Raw genomic sequence first — 18257 nt, 5'->3', positions numbered from 1 at the left:
AGGCAGAAACTCAAAAGAAGAAAAGAAATAAAAGGTTTGGAACCCATGGGGGACATTTACCTACTTCTTAACTCAGGCCTGATTCAAGGCCTTTCAATATCAAACACTTGTACAATAAAATAGATAGAGAGAGAATAAATGCTGTGATGCTAATTCATCTGTCAATCTTCTGATCATCCATTAACATCATCACATGGTCTTAGTTATGAAATATCATAGTCTGTAAAAGTCTTATCTCGTTGTCCCTATTCACTTTTTTATTTTTTATTTTCCTGCCGTTTGGTTTTCTGATCAATCCTTGAATTTTCAAGGTGGTATGTATTTAATCATTAGTGTGTGAAGCTGGCAGCCTCTCTCATCAGCCCTCATATCACTCCCTATCTGCAGTTGCTCATCACTGGAGCTTTAGCAGCACAAATGTTCCCTTGTTTTCCAGAGAAAGAAAAACAAGCAGGAGGTGGTCTTGTCCTTGAGAACCGGCAGAGAAACAAAGAGACACACAAGCAAGCACGCACACGCACGCACACACAGACATGCACAAATGCAAACACATACACAGTTGTGCAAAGAAACCCACATGCCTACACACAGGCGATCACAGCCAGCCCCGCAATCATTCAGACTTAACAAGCACACGTGCTTCTGAAGATGCCTTGGGACAGCTAGGTAGAAATTAGGCAGTGGCAGCCTAAATTAAACATTGTTTTCCAGGACAGGTGTGCAGGAGAGGAAGGAATCGATCAGCACATGTTTCTGGCTAATGAGGTGAAAAGACATGAACACATGCATGCCAAAGAAATCTGTCTGCACACACCAACTTGTGGTCGCTACCTGAACAGATTTGGCAGAAATATTTAAACTGCTACATTGAAATATCCCCGCGTGTGTGCGTGCATGCATGAGTAAGTGTGTGGTTGGGTGTGGGTGTGGGTGTGGGTGTGTACCACTGAAACTGCCCACTGAGCCATGGTTACAGGTGCCTCCCACACACACACATCAGACATAAATAGCCTGTGTTTAGTTACACCTTAGTTCCGGATGTTCATAAAAAGGGAATTGCTACCTGAATTAAAATTTCTCAATCCAAAGCAAACTTGTGACCTTGAACTTGAATAAATATCAACTAGGCCACACCTGTGTGTCTGATCTACCGGTGCTATTCTTATTTAGATTCAACGAGGCTTAATGAACTTCATAGAAGGTGCGCACACACACACACACAAACACATACACACTCACTAACTAACTAAATCTTATCTTGGTCAGATTACAGTGCATATGCCCATGTAAAGACACAAGTTAAGGTCTAGGGCTGAGTAATTGTAAATGCTTCATTGTATTTACTGTGTACAGAAAGTGCACAAAAGAAATGGTGAATAAAAGAGAGAGCTAGAGGTTGGTTGGTATTGTGGTTAAACATTTGTAACGAATTACACCCATTGGAGCATTACTTCCCTTTTTAACATATATACATGCATGCACATATAGCTAACAGACAAGTGTGTACAGCACATTAACACATATTTCACAAAAATGTTTGAGAAAAATGCTCACTGCTTTATTCTGAAAGATGTTTCCTCCCTTACTTCTAATGCGCTAGGGAGTAGAAGACAGGAAATGTGACTGAATATAGATTTTATTTAGTATTTCTTTATTACTAACTTGCTTTCTTTCCTTCTAACCAGGACCCGAGGGCAAAGCATAAGTTTAAGATCCACACCTACTCCAGCCCGACCTTCTGCGACCACTGTGGCTCTCTGCTCTACGGCCTCATACACCAGGGCATGAGATGTGACCGTATGTACTCTATTAAACACACACATCCACTCATGACTAACTCTTTTGGATTGATCATGCTTCCATTTGCATACATACTTACTGCATCATTTAATATTCCATAAAGCTGATGGTCTCACTCAGTGTAATGTACAAAAAGTATATTGTTATTGTTACAGTTTTTCTCGATTGCTAAGACACACTTCTTGAAACCATCACCCATTTTATCAAAACTGTAAACACAAAACTAAATTCTCAAACTATATTCGCGAAACACCTGACAATGCTTTCAGATCCTACTAGTGCTGTCAAACGATTCAAATATTTATTCGCGATTAATCGCATCAATGTCATAGTTAACTTGAAATTAATCGCACATTTTTATCTATTCTAATTGTCCTTTGATTTCTTTTTGTCCCATTATTTTTTTCTCATTTTAATGCTCTTATCAGCATGGAGAAGTGGATCGGCTCGCTTTGTGCAAATGTTTTTTATTGAAAACAACATTGGCATATACTGTAGTGTTCAATTTCACACTAACATTCTAACTTGGAGCAAATAATCTCTCACACAATGTAACACTGTCTATCAATAAAAGGGTGAAAAAAATACTTTGACGAGGGGGTGCGAAGAGTTGGCATCAGCTGTGTGCTTGGCCATCAAATGGTATTACAGACTGGACGTGCTGTGATGATCGCTCCGTTCACAACAATAAAACACACAGATCACTTTGGTCTTGTCAGTGGAACCATTTGGCAACTTTTAAAAAGTAAACTTTGGGTTTAGTAAATCCATGCGTTTTGTTTCTTTTGCTTACATGGCTTTAAATACAATGTGAATATTCAGTCCACAGTCTGAATTCTATTTATTTACTTATTTTCTTTCCCCGGTAGTAAGCACGAAGCAAGGTCATGGTTAAAATTCTGGTTTTATTTCATTTAAAACAACCATGTAGGACTGTGAACATAGTATTCTGTATGACATATTACGCCCCTAATATTGTAGTAAGCAGCATATTAAAGGTAACACAATTAGCATTCACTTTAAACATCTGTTTACCGTAACCACACAAACACACACACACACACACACAAACACACACACACACAGTTTCCAAGCCAACCGTATTGAGTGAATTTTCCGCTGCCAGCTGATCAATAACCAGATAGACATGGTTAACAAGTTATAAGCATGTTACACTGGAATATAATATTTGTGTGATTTAAACAGCTTGACCAAACGTGACAAACTATAGACTTTAAATGTAGCACTCGCGCGTTTTAGGACGCTGGGCACCATTTAGACAGCGTTATAGTTATAACTGAGTACCCTAAATGGCAGAGTAGACATACATATGAAAATACTAGAATATTGAACAGCATTGCTTACTTGTGACAATCCAGTAGCAACACTAATCATAATTAGCCAGGAACCATGTTTAACTTACTTCTCAAACTCCTCCGGCTCCGCTTGTCAACAACACACTCACTTCCAATGTCGCTTATGTATTTGTCATGTAGCTTTTGTGTTTGTGTTGGACCGTCTTGGCCACCGTAGGTTTAGGCCACTGAGCATGATAATGGGGTTCAGTGTTTTAACAATTCAGAAAATCTGCGTTATACATTAAACTAATCTAGTATAGTGCACAGTCTTTCTCTCTGGCACGCACATCCGTGTAAATGAATGCTCTATGTTAAGAGAATACACGCTTAAATAGCATTACCATTACATATCTGCATGCGTGTGTGTATGTGTGTTTTCCAGACTGTATGATGAACATCCACAAGCGTTGTGTGGCCAATGTGCCGAGCCTGTGTGGGACAGACCACACTGAGAGGAGAGGTCGCCTCCAGATCACTGCAGAGATCAAGACTAATGTTCTCACTGTTACCAGTAAGTATATCTCAAAAACACATACTCATGAAGTCATCAGCCTTTAAGACATTTGCCCAGACACTCCTGTTTATTTCGCACGTTCGAGAACATCAGTCATTTGTCTCCCTCTACTGGTAGACCTGCAGAGGGGAAGGATGCGCGCAACATGAGTTAATGATAAGATTCACAAACCATTTGTTTCTTTTGTGTTTAATACCAGTTTTATTCCAGCAAACTGATGCAGAAAGAACATCAACATACATTGATTATTAAGTAAATTTGTCAATACATAAATCAATACAGTATACGTCATAGAAGCTGAATTTAGTTTGATAGAAAGTCAACACAAATACTGAACACGCTGTTTTTGTTTAGAACATATCATTATTGATTCATTTTGTAAAAAGTGTGTAATCTAGTGGTCCTTTCCCAGTCTGGCACAGATTGTGGCACATATACAACTGTAAGGTATGACGTTTAAACCCCAGCCCAAATGTTTCTAGAATCATCTTCATCTACAGTATGTTTGGTCAGTCATTTGCACAAAAATAGCATAATCTAACAACAAACTTATCCAAGAAATGCACAGCATATCACATGTCCCTGTTTTATTAAATGATTGTTTACAAGTGAATATATTTCAAGCTAGTTGGGATAAGTTAAATCTTAGCTCGCCTCTTTCCTGAAGAAAGTTTCCTGAACTGCCTTATGTTTTATTTAACCTATGAATGGTAGTGAACGACGTGTACTGTCTACTTGACTTGTAGTGCCCTGTCTTACCTGCAGGTGACAGCAGAGCTTCACATTACCTTTACTCTGCACCCGTCAACTTAATTACAGCTGTGCCTCAAACTGAAAACGTCAGACTTTTTAGAAAAGAAGAATTACCTTGGCTGTAACCCCCACCATCTAATGTGCATAACGTATATTTTCATATCCCAAATGTAAAGACTAAATTTCAATTTGAATAGGTGTTTTACCCAGTCGACATACATATGTCACAACTTCAACTGTGCCACCATTCATCCCCAAGTACAATATGACTTAATAATGATAAATGTTTACCCAGAACATAGATGGTTGAATGGATAACACTTCACCAAAATGTAGTTATATTTGCCCATGCTACTTAAGAACTGAAGGGTAATTTCTATCTAAATATAACTGAGTTTGATTGTGGATCTAAAACAAGGAATGATTGGTTCCTCTGGGATTGCACAACACATATAATCAATATACAGCCTCTGTTCATCAGTGACAAATCTAAACAAAGTGTCCTCTAACTACCACTAAAACAGTTAGAAATGTCCTGAAAAGAGACAATACATCCAGTACAATGGATCTGCCCATTTCTGTATGTGACAGCATTTTCCTTTCTCCTTCGCTTTCACTGGGTTTCATCCCTCTCTCCTACTCGCTCCTGGTTCCCACGCTTGCAGACTGATCATTAGCTGGGATTTACTGTGGGAAATGATAAGAGAGCAGATTTATCACACAGAGACTGCAGTACAGGCTTAGCCTCACAAGTGCTACAGAATAGAATACAATAGAGCTGACTGGTAGAAACTGCTGAGGAAAATTGACAGCTATTGTTATTTAAAAAAAAGTTTAGTCAAATCTGTTGATCAGTCCCAGAGTCCATTACATTATTGTCCAGCCAGCAAGTATTGTATCTTCAGCACTTACACACTTACAATTGAAGTATCAAATACACACGTTTAGTGTAACATTGCTGTTTTTAGACAGTTGTGATACAAATCCTTCCGTTTTCCTTTTCGGTAACAGTTTATGAACAATGATAGCAGGCAGCATAGCAATGTAGTACTAATTTCTGTCCACAGGGGTCAGTGTGGGGCCACCAGTAGCTTACTTCCTCATTGCAGTGAGGTGGAGAAAAAACCCACCAGCACAGAGAATTGTAGAACCGCTAGGAATTATTCTACAGCTTAACATATCTGGAGCTGGTGGAAAGGGCTGCCACACTGAAATATACATTTGTGCCCTGGACTAGTTGTGGATTTAATCAAAGCAATTGACATGGGTGTAAAGTGACAGTTTATTGATCACTTTTAAGTCATCTCTGTCACTGGAAGATCAGACCTCAGGGTCAATGGCCACGGAGATGGAGGATCAGCATCATTCTAGATCAAGGACAGTCCAGCAGGGGGAATGCAGTTGGACCTGGGATAGGGGCCTTGTAAGGTGCCCCCCTCCTCTGGTACTGCACATTCTGCCTAATTACTTCATAGCTGTTCTGAAAGGCAGGGTGAATAAAGCCAGTTGTCATAGGAGGCTGAGAATTGTTTACATATGGGGATAACGGCGCACATTTTTAGACTGTCTCTCTTGGAATCGTGTCATTGCAGTCGGTTATTCTCATGAAAGTGACAGAAATATTTGTGCGTAAAAAATGAAGGAACACATCTTAAGGGAGAAGTTCAAACTTCACCTCCACACAGCTGGACAATCGCTGTGTGAAATCACGAATGTCAGATTTTTGCTCTGGAAAGTTACAGAAACACTTACGAGGACTCCGGCTGTCTCTGCGTTAGCTCAAAAGCAAAGTTTAACCCTCTATTGCATGTTGTTGCCATATGGCAACAAATTCTTTTTCTTAGTACCATGTAAAATGCATTGTTTTTTGTTTAATTGTGTAAATAGGTCTTTTATTTTGAAGTTGTACCCATTTGATGACTTCACATACCCACAGAATCCTGTCCCCCCCCTTTTTCTGGACATGTGCCACACTAAGGCTCACGCTCCAGGATCAGCCAAAATGTCGTTGTTTTTCTCAATTTTAGAAGCATTTCTTTGAAGAAAAAAAAATTCAACTGTTATCTGGAATAAGTAAACTTTAATTTTTCATCATTTAAACCAGTTAAAATTTTGTATTTTTTCTGTAAAAGGCTAAAATTAATTTGTTGCCATATGGCGACATTATGCAAATATTGAGGTGAAATGTGGACATTTTGCCTAATGTGCTCAATTGAATTACTATAACTTTATGCTACTCTAACACTATGTTTGCAATTATTTATAGTATTTTCAAAGAAAAACATAAAATGTATTTATATTATGTTATTCCAGCCATTTTGTAATTAATATATTTTTTAAATTATTAATTACACACTAATGTAAATGAATTGCTCACCAATAAAAATTAGTTATTCCAAAGGAAATCATGTTGGCGCACTCAAATTATCTGTTTGTCCAATGACATTTATAGTCAAATAACCCTTCTGGTTTAAATAAGGACTTCCTAAAGGAAGATTTTGTATCAGAAATATGTTTTCAGTGGCCATATAGTTCAGTAATTATAAGTTTAGTCAGTGTGTTGTGCTTATTTTGCCCCTAATCAAGTACATTATATCCGTGTTGCTTCTTTCAGGTGTTCATGACAGACTTATTACAGTGTTATTATTAATAATTATCAAAAACTATAATTAAAACTAAACTAATTTGACTGTGAACACATTGGGCTATACATGCTGATACATATAAGTTGAATTTGTTTGGTAATTATTTCAATAAAAGCATGTTTTTAAAGAAATAATGGATTTTTTAGCACTTTCCACGAATGCCATATGGCAACAAATTACCAACTACCCCCCCTTCAATTTAAAAAAAAAAAAATCTTTGCAATTGCATTATTTAAGCATCCTGGAGTAATAAAAACACATCAAGACATTTTTACCATGTTTAAAAAATAATTCATGCAATAGAGGGTTAAAACCAAACTAGCTTCCAAAAGAACCTTAAGAATATAACAAATAGCATTTTCATTAATTGTATGTACAGCCAAAACTCCATTTCTGAAACATTTGCCAAAACGTGGTGTCTTGTATATTTTCTGCATGGCTTGTATTTTTTTCTGCAAGTTAAAATTTCTAACGTGACATAAATTGCCAGACATTTTATATACTATATCATTTTTGTTTGAAGGACACTATTCTCACGCTTAAGCTTGGCTGGAGGAATTGTAAGTGAGCAGACTTGTTACTTTTTATTTAAATCTAATTCTGAAATTCTTTCAAATCTGGTTCTGAAAAGTATGCTTTACTGTACCAATTAGTCACGATGAAGCTTTTGATCCTAATAGGCCGATTGTTGACTTGTCATCACTTGTATAGTCCAATGATTCAAGATCAGCCTGTATCTGCTACACTACGTTACAGCATTGTAGCACCAGGCTAACTGAGCCAGGATTTAGTTATGAATTAATATATTTCCTCTGACTAAAAGCAGAACACAGACTTTACGCTGCTCCTCCAACCTGCAGACTTTAGTGAGACTTGTTAATCCAAAATGTCCGAAATGTGTCAGGAAACACCCACAGCAGAATCACTTAAAGACTACTGCATAGCGCATGTTGCAGAAATAAACAGCAGGTGTTGCACCTGTCATTTCTCAGTGATAAGTTAGTGTGTTGACTGAATGCAGATTGTCCCTTCATTGGATTGGGATCACACTCCGCTAGGGTTGTGATCAACATCAGTCAGCGGGTCCTTTTCTTAGGTGTGAAGTGCAAAGGGGAAGGTTGATATATTTCAGACTAAGGTTAGTCACGTTGGCAAGTAAACAAATAAAATTGCAGTTCCTAAAATAACAGTCCTAATGGACTGTGCGTCTAAATTAACCTCTCAGTTGTTGGAGCAAGATCGCAACACATATAAACCCTAAAATGAACATCAAGTCAATATCTGTCCATTAAACTCATTTTGGGGCTGTCAAACAATTAATATTAAATTAATATTTAATCATGATTAATCGCAGTAATGTCTTAGTTAACTCGCAATGAATCACACGTTTGTATACATTCTAAATGTCCCATGATTTCTGATTGTCACATTTTTTTCTCATTTTATTTCTCTTATCAACATAGAAAAGTGGATCGCCTCGCTTTGTGCAAATGATTTTAATGAAAACAACATGGTCATATAGCCTACTGTAGTGCTCAATTTCACACGTAACATTCTCATTTGGAGCAAATAAATTATCTCACACAATGTAACACTGTCAATCAATAAAAGGGTGAAAAAAAATACTTTGACGAGGGGGGGGGGGGGGGGGGGGGAGAATTGGCATCAGCTGTGTGCTTGGCCATCAAGTGGTATTTCAGACTGGACGTGCTGTGATGATCGCTCCGTTCACAACAACAAAACACACAGATCACTTTGGTCTTGACAATGGAACCATTTGGCAACTTTTAAAAAGTAAACTTATTGGCGTCCTTTTCGGCGTCTCGCGCTCGCCCTCGACTCAAAACGTAACGTTACTACTCCTTGGCCGGCTCGCGAGCCCAAACAAGTGTGTGCGGCGTGCCTGTTGTTTTGGTTCCGGTCTAGCTAGATCCAGTGTGGTGTTGTAGTTTTTCTAACGTTACTGGTTGTTGCAAGAACATGTGAAAAAACTACAAAGTTTGCTAGGCCATAAAGAATGTTAATCTCGCAATAACAAAAATCAACGCTGTTAAAATTGGTTTGTGTTGATGCCGTTAATAATGCGTTTAACTGACAGCTCTAGTTTAAACTGATGTTGATCTCCCACGGTTCGATCTAGACTCTTTATCAGGCCCCTTTGTGCCGATCTCTTTATGTTGTCACCTGTACAAACCAATTTGAACACATAAATATGCTTGACATTTTGCAGCACATGTAAAAGCCAGTAGCAGTTGGACAGAACATAAGAATCCTACTAAGACTCTGATGAGGCTGTTTCACATGGGAGAAGGTGCACTGCCTACACCCACGCTGCTGTGCACATACAGTATTCTGCTGTTACTGCACTCTTATCTCCACTCGCCCTCCCTGTAGACTCAAATACACGCATTATCTCTCTCTCACACACACACACACACACACACATACACACACGCACACACTCAGACAAGCTCTTTGCAATTAGCACATACTGTATGAAAGCAAGGATTGCACACTTGTATACACAGTCACATGCACATTACACACCTGTACATGCACAAACAGATCCATTCACTCACACACACAAACACAGAAACACACACGCTTCTCAATTTACTGTAAGTGTCCTATGAGACCATTTGGCATGCTACCCTCTTTATAGCTCACCTCAACCAGCATTTGATGGTCACTTTAACAGGCATCATCTAATATTTATTGACCTGCTCTACTGAGAGTTTAATGCTGGCCGTTGGGTCTGTGCTGTGGTTAACCTCTTGGAGCTTAGCGTAGCATAGCGACTTTAGCAGCATGAAAACCACATTCGCATGGTGCTAGCTGGCTGTGAAGCTCTCCCCTCAGTCATGGCTTAAAAGGATGCCACATGTCCCCCACAGCTCTGTGAGCTGTGCAACTCAATTGTTCATTGTAAAAATATAAATAAAAAAAGCATTTTATTGCAAAAGTGTGTTTTTTGAGTCATATTTTAACATTATATTAGAATAAGAATAAGGTAAACCCGTGTGCACTTCATTTGTAGTGACAATAAAAGACGGACTGGCTTCATAATGTGACACTTAACACTCATTTAACTGTACATAACATACTGTCTCCTCCTTTCTCCTCTTTTTCAAACAGCACATCTTTGTTATCTTTAAAAAAAAAAAGTTCACCTGCAGTCTTATATACTGGATCATATTGTTTCTTCATTTGCTTTTTAACCGTCAGACCCCCCGAGAAGATGCATTCAACTTTTACAGTACAGTACAGGGCAGCATAGCCTACTCAAACTCAAATGTTCACAATTTATTTTCAACAAGAGAACTCAATCTGACAGAGACACCAGAACAGACAGACTTGATTTGAAATAAACCAGAAATAGGCCGAAGTAGGATGATTAGACTGGATTCAAAATGGTGTCAGCCAAACAGACCCAAATGGAGAGATAATTAACTAACACTGGCAGCAGTACAGGATCAGAGCTGAATCAGAGTCTCCTCAGGCATTCGACATAGTGACACCCAGGCACTACCCGATTAGATTGACACAACCCAACTTTGGTCCTGGACCAGATCTCAGTGAGGATATATAGACACAAACATTCAAAATGGTCCAATAATTGACATTTCAGTCCATGTGGCTGTATATTTGTAAGTATTGGTTTGCAAGGGCGTAACTTTGGGTTCAACTTTGGGGGGGTTGAGATCTCCACTTATCTTGCTACGCTGTTTGTTTCATCATTGAACAAATTCTAAATGCATGTAACCCACCTTATCCCCCCCCCCCCCCCCAGTTAATTATGCCTGTGGGTTTGTTTGTAACAAAGTAGTATGAACCATAAACCAAAGTGAACCACTTTTTTTATTTGTGTGACCACACTCTTAGTGTAACTGAACGTAAGTGTAAGTTACACTACACTGAGTGTAAGTTGACTTTGTTTTTCTCCATGTAGATGGATCTTTGGGCACAAGGCAGGGTCAGGTTAGATTTTTAGTGTTCTTAAAAGGTAATAAATAAGTAATGTCACCTCTTTGGGAGGCAGGGACCAAATTGAACCAGTGAGTGCGTGCGTGCATGTTTAATGGTTGTGTGTGTTGTTTTTGTGTGTGTGTGGTGTGTGTGTGTGTGTGTGTGTGTGTGTGTGTGTGTGTGTGTGTGTGTGTGTGTGTGTGTGTGTGTGGTGTGTGTGTGGTGGTGTGTGTGTGTTGTGTGTGTGTGTGTGTGGTGAGTGCTTCCCTAGCGAGCTGCCTAATACACAGGAGCCCAGCCCTGCTTCTGGTAATTGGATGTGACCTCAGAACTTGACCAGCAACAAAATGTGCACACACACGCACAAATTCACACACACTCCAATCGCAGGGGTGTTACGCCACTGGAATACAATTACAGCCCAATAACAGACAGCTACAAAGAAGGATTAGTGTTGGAACTGGCAACCTTCATCTGTCTACATGGTCATTATAGACAGATCTGGCAACCTCAAGGCTTTAACCCCCAATCTAACTCTAGGGTATCTGGTGTGTGTGTGTGCTTTCCATTGCCTCAAATTTACCATGCCTATGTAATTAGTTGGTTTCAGGGGAGAGTTTTGTTTGTTAAATAGATTACAGACAGGATGCACTCTCCAAATTCAAACACACATACACACAGCACTTGAAATGAAAACCTGCCAACCTGCTAAATATGGGTTAAAATTAATTATGATGAGTTACTGGTGGGTTCTGAATAAAATTCTAAGACCCTCATTTTTAGGCATAATTGCTCAAGGTCATGTGCAATTCAAACCCACCTGCTGTTTCCATTCATGCAGGCTATGGTACAAACGAGTCCAGAATGAAATATAAATACAAACAAGTGGTGATTATCATCATTTTACTCCTTTTTTAGTTTTTAAAGAAAATGGTTAAACAAATGCAGAGTAGGTGTGGGGGGGGGGGGGATCGATAAAGCATGGTATCGTGATATTTTTTTCGTGGCAATACTGTATCAATTCACAGGCACCAAGTATCGATCTTTTATTATATATGTGTTGTATATTAGTTTGTTTTATTTAAGTGATTCATAAGGTTGCATTTTAATTACCTTTGGTTACTATTCTATGCAAAAATAGCATAATATTTTAAGGAAAATCAAATCATAATTCTCTATGGTCCTCTCTCTTGTGTGTCTGTTATTCTCTGTTTACCAGCAAAATGTTTTATTGGTAATACTGTGTCTTTTTATTTTTGTTAATGGACATTTTTAATGAGTAGCTCATGATTATTATTATTATTATCATGATCCTATTAAAAAACAAAATGGCTTGTAGAATATCTGAGTTTGAAGTTATTCACCTATAATTCTAAAAGTCAAGCTCTGCACTCGCACACGTAAGCAATTTCCAATTCTGTTCACAGAATGTCATTGTAACTGATGCTTTCGTGAAATAAAATTCTCATAATGTTTTCTCATCCAAATTTCCTCTCTCACCTTCACCCTCTATTTTCTTATCACCCTCTCTCTTTCTTTCTTTTTTCCTACATCCTTCTCCCCCCAGTCGGAGAGGGCAGGAATCTGGTTCCTATGGACCCCAACGGTCTGTCAGACCCCTACGTGAAGCTTAAACTGATCCCAGATCCCCGCAGCGAGAGCAAACAGAAGACCAAGACCATAAAGTGCTGCCTCAACCCCATATGGAATGAGACATTTAAATTGTAAGGCTTTATTACACCATGTTTGGTGGTCTTTTATTTTATTTATCTTTCTACCTGTCTCTCCCTTTCCTTTTTTTCATCCATCTCTCTCACTTACCAACTGCTGTGTTTTTAGAGCATTGCATCATAATAGTCTTGCCACGCATGTGTAACCGCTGGCGTTCAGATAAAACATCTGGCTGCTTATATTCATAAAATCTTGCTTTTGGGGTAGTTTCCTGCTGTTGGCTACAATTACATTTTTAATCAGCTTCATCACGGTTTGCATGGAAAGAGACTGAGATTTGTGTTTTCAAGCATCTGGTGGCAGATGTTCAATTTAAAAGGCATTTTTTTCACCTATCCAACACATCGAAATAAGAGATGATAAAAGGTTTTTTATAAACTTCTTCAAATGTGTGGTCTGAAAGAAACCTGAATGTAACACATAGGCTACACTTACAGACAGCGTTTGCTATAGTTCTACTTTATTTGGAAAATGAGGTAAATCTGATTACTAGAGGGATTATACAAGGCACGCTTAAAATGCCACATATTGTTATGGCAAGAAAGATAAACCCAAGACTGCTTTCATGTGGCTTTCAAAGCTAATGGGAAAGGGTCAAACTATATAAACACACACGCACACACACACACTCACACACACCCACACACACACGCGCACACTATTGGCCAAAATTTGGGGTCACTTAGAAATTTCCATTACACTCCATTGTAGACAGAATACCAGTTGAGATCAGTTGCATTGTTTTGCAACATTTTTAACCAGGGCAGCAGTTTTCAGATTACATGAAATGAAATGATATCAGATTATTGAACAGAATGAGACTTTGGAACATTGAATGGATGGTGGCTAATCATGGGCAATGCAGATATTGCATTAAATATCAGCTACCTACTCAGATCAGCTGGTATTCTGTCTATAATGGAGTGGAATGAAAATTTGTAAGTGACCCCAAACTTTGACCGTGTGTGGGTGTGTGGGTGTGTGTATATACGTATATAGCATTTTAATGCTGTCAAACGAAATATTTAGCCAACTGTAGTGTTAGTTTATCCAACAGTTTATCCAACTGTTGATTATCCATGTTTTTCTCCTAGCCACCTGAAGGAGTACGATAAGGACCGCCGTCTGTCGGTGGAGATTTGGGACTGGGACCTGACCAGCCGTAACGACTTCATGGGATCACTGTCCTTCGGCATCTCAGAGCTCCATAAACAAGGAGTGGATGGATGGTGAGATGAAAGGAGGGATGGGTGGATGAATTTGGGGGGAGGTAGTGGAGAGACATGAGGCAGAAAAACAGCACAGGCAGAGGAGGAGGGAGAGTGGAGGTGACCTTGTTCATTACTGCACTGTTGGAGAAATACTTTAGTTGGAGCTCTTCTTTTTATTCTGGTGAAACTCCGTGCCAAAGCATCTGTACCCTGTCTCTTTATCCCTTCTTCTTTATTGCTCCACCAACCACCCACCCACCCTCTCTCTCTCTCTCTCTCTCTCTCTCTCTCTCTAGCTCAGTCTCTGTATCTCTCTATCTTCCTCTCTTCCTCTCTTTTTGCTGACACTGCCCTGTCAGGGTTTTTAATGAGATGCCAGTGTTTGAGGTGGAATGGTGGAGGTGGAGAGATGCCATTAAAAAGCTGATATTCAGAGCAAAGAGAACCCGTAAAAGTGTAAGTTTTCACTACTCTTTCCATGTGAAGCTCCGAAGCCTCTCACCTGCTGGCCAGCAGCCAGTGAGAGGGGCTGTTAAAGCAGCTAAACTACTGTATGTTTCTATGTTATTGCCCTCCATGGCAGGTATTTTATATTGTGTTCAAAAGAGTTGAGCTTGTTACATAATCATGCTTTGCTGATCTTATTTAATATGATATTAATTGTTTCAGGTGTTAATTAATTAATCAATTTTATTTGTCACGTTAAATCGTACGCAGTATAATTCCAGATTATAATACCATCTTCTTTAACTTGTGCATGTAGTAGTCAGGATCCTAGCCATGGGTGTACTTGATAGCCATCTCCACCTTTTCCTTCTTTTTCTTTCACTCTGATGAAACCTTAGCCTTCTAGCTAGCCCGAGCTAGCAGAGTCATCCAGAGACTGGTGAGTGGATTTCCCTATCCTGATGAGTGACTCGTAGTCATAAAATGGCCACAGAGATGGTCTTGGTAGCTAGAGCTCATCTTCTCCACCTTTCCCTCTGTGTTTACTAGAGCTGAGCGATATGGAGAAAATTTAATATCCCAATATTTTTGACCAAATACCTCGATGGCAATATTGTAGGGTTGACAAATGGTGCTTTCACAAAGTATGCACACAATGAGATTTTTGATGAATAATCCTCAGTTATGTTGATATAATAACTGTTTGTAATAGCAAATAATACAACAGCTAGAACAGTCTTGTGTGTGTAAATCACTATACTGTAATGCAGCCTATAAAACCACAAAAAACACTTGTCATATTAGGATATTACGCTATCCAACATTTAAAAAGATATCTAGCCATATATATCAATTTCGATACAGTATCATTATATTGCCCAGCCCTAACCCTGCTCTGATGTTTTAAATTTGAAAACTTGACCAGCCAGCTGACTAGCTATCCCGGGCTAGCAGAGTCAGCAGGAGAATGTTAAGTTGATTTCCTGATCCTGATGAGCGACTCACATGCCATCACCGTCCAACGTCAACCGTATGACCCACTGCTGAGAGAGAGGAGACTGGAGGGTCCTCACCTTCTAGAATATGAGTAGGGTGAAGTCGCTAGCACAAACTGATTAACTCCATCACTATCCTAACAGAGTATTAATTTATCTTAACAACCAGAAGCAAACTTATATGAAAGAAGAACTGCAACTTGTTGGCAGTCTTTCATTCCTTTAGATGTTTCCACTATGCAAAGGACCAGTGAATTAATATTCACTCGACAACAAGTCTTCACATGATTCCCAAACTGTCAGTGCATCATGGTGGGGTAATAGTGAATGTGGATGGTCATGATAGTCACAGACTCTAACACACCCATGATGTATGAAAATGTATGTCTTCTGATCTTACCTCAGCGTATCCAAGAGCCTGGTCACAAAATCACCCCCTCAATGCTATGGACAGAGCGCATTTGACTGTAATTCGTGACACACCACAGGCTTCATGAAAGTGAAAGACCCCTAAGACTAATTTTGCAGAACATTACATTTAATAAGCAGCAAATTATATAAATGCCAAACATTTCATGTAACAAGTGAATGAAATAAATACCCCTCGCACCGATTTAAGTCAATGAATTTATCCCTACAAGTTAAATCAAAGGCCAAAACTGGTGGTGTAGACTCAGACGTGGAGCGTATTTAACTTACAAACAGCAGCAAAAGTCCAAATGTCTGATTGAATCAGGCTGTTAAGCTCCCTCTCAGGTTGGTAGATTGCCAACAGCAGCCACACACACTTTTTCAAACTGCTGTTTGTTGACGGCACTGCCCACATACAGCGATACAGCAAACTGTTTACATAGCACCAAAAAGTCAATGAACTGAAGACAATAAAACAGCAATGGTGCACTTTCAAATGCTCACAACCAACAGGATCCACATTTTCTGAGGGTGAAACCAGAAAATTGTTAAAAGTTAAGATGTATGTTACTTAAACATAAAGACCCAGCACAATTGTATTTACTATAAGTACCATGTTTATGCTGTGAGGTATGAGCTTGTGTTTAAGGGGTTTAGTATGAAAAATTCTATTCTATTGATTTTGTTAAATAATATGCATCTCAGCTGTGTTTTGGGCTCATCTCTGTCAGGCTTTGCTGGATCACCATGAAGGATACGGAATTACTAAATAATCAGCTGATTATTCTTTAGGACTTTAAATCAGTCAGCAGCTTCAGCTAATGGAAGCAGTTAAACGCTTAAATTGTATAAACTAATTGGGAATTGATTTGACTGGAAATATTCTCTCTCTCTCTCTCTCTCTCTCTCTCTTCAGGTTTAAGCTGCTCTCCCAGGAGGAAGGCGAGTATTTCAATGTTCCCGTTGCTCCAGAGGGGGAGGAGGGCAACGAGGAGCTACGGCAGAAGTTTGAGGTGTGTGTGAATCCGCACCTTTTAGTCTCTTTGTGTTTTTATGTGGAAGCATTTTCAAATGTGTGCCTGCATGTGTGTGTGTGTGTGTGTGTGTGTGTGTGTGTGTGTGTGTGTTTGTGTGCACACTATGCATCTGTGTGTGTCTGAGTGAGAGCCTCCCTGGGAGATCTGTTAGCAGTTGGCAGGCACACTTATAGTACCATCCGGTCTGGCACACTGCAGGTCCCAGACGTGTGTGTGTGTGGTGTGTGTGTGTGTGTGTGTGTGTGTGTGTGTGTGTGTGTGTGTGACCAGTAGGCCCACTCATTAACACAAATTTGGCAGTGGAGAGGATAACCCCGCTCTGTGTGTTTCCTCCTTTTTTCTTTTTCTTTTCCTTTCCTCTCCTCCTTCTGTCTTGCTGACACTAAACTGCAGAACGTCATTCTGAAATGTGTAGATCATAGTGGAGTTGTTCGGGTGCAATTTTGCTGTCTTTTTTTCTCACCTGTCCCAACTCCAGTTGCAGTTAAGAGGATTGCCAGCAATCGGTTAGCTTAGCTTAGCTTAGCTTAGCATAAAGACTGGAAATGGGGAAGAGTTAGCTTGGCTCTGTTACAAACTACACCAGCACCTCTAAAGCTCACTTTAACATTAACATGTTATATCTTGTTTGTGGAAACCGAAGTGTAAAAATAAGGTGCTGGTAGTTGAACAGGATCAGTCCAGCTGTGTCCAGTTGTGCTAAGCTAAGCTTACCAGCTGCTGGTTGTAACCTCATACTTACCATACAGACAAATGAGGGATTTTGCCCTTGGTTTTCCAAGACGAATGTACATCACATGCCCGTCAGTCAGTCTGGCATTTATTTCACTCGTAAAGAAGTAAACAACATGGATTTTCTGCTTTTGCGCTGTTTTGCTGGAAACGGATATGTTGTATGTACCATCCACTGTACCGTTCAAAAATATTTAGGTGAATCATTGGTTAAAAAAAAAAAAGTATATACAGGTTCTAGGGAAAATAATCAATTTTAAAAATTGTCTAAAAAAAATTACAATACATACGATTTTCTTTCCCACCCCCAATAATCGGCCTCTGGACCTAAATCATTTCCTTTTCTGTGGGCGTTGCTGTGTGGGTGCCTTACACACTTTCCTGTGGATACATCTGTTGATTAGAATGCTGTAGCCTTCTATCCTACCATTTCTCTCCTTTCTTCCTCCTCCATGTTTATTTTGCTTTCCTTTCTTTTCTTCACTTATCTATTTTGTCCTCTGTCACCTTCAGTGCCCCCCTGTGTGTTTCTCTCTCTTTATCTGTTTTTCTTTCCTTCCATCTCCTCAAGGTCATGATCCTCAGACGTTCACTGAGACACATTCTCAGGGGGCCAGCTATCACTCACTCACACACACACACACACACACACACACA

The 18257-nt window shown here is 39.4% G+C and overlaps 1 protein-coding gene across 2 annotated transcripts in view; it reads left to right on the top strand.

The window, feature by feature from the left end:
- The window catches only part of LOC116703070 (protein kinase C beta type), a 99125-nt gene that overhangs the window by 40286 nt on the left and 40582 nt on the right, over positions 1–18257 (top strand). For both annotated transcript variants that reach the window (XM_032537660.1, XM_032537659.1), the window contains exons 4-8: positions 1686–1797; positions 3541–3669; positions 12604–12760; positions 13862–13996; positions 16748–16844. In XM_032537660.1, the coding sequence (XP_032393551.1) occupies positions 1686–1797; positions 3541–3669; positions 12604–12760; positions 13862–13996; positions 16748–16844 (630 nt within the window). The remainder of the gene's footprint in view (positions 1–1685; positions 1798–3540; positions 3670–12603; positions 12761–13861; positions 13997–16747; positions 16845–18257) is intronic.

The sequence above is a fragment of the Etheostoma spectabile genome, chromosome 15, assembly GCF_008692095.1.
Source record: "Etheostoma spectabile isolate EspeVRDwgs_2016 chromosome 15, UIUC_Espe_1.0, whole genome shotgun sequence".
Lineage (NCBI taxonomy): Eukaryota > Metazoa > Chordata > Actinopteri > Perciformes > Percidae > Etheostoma > Etheostoma spectabile.
Note: the sequence above shows the minus strand (reverse complement) of the source record. Positions and strands in the feature narration are given on the sequence as shown.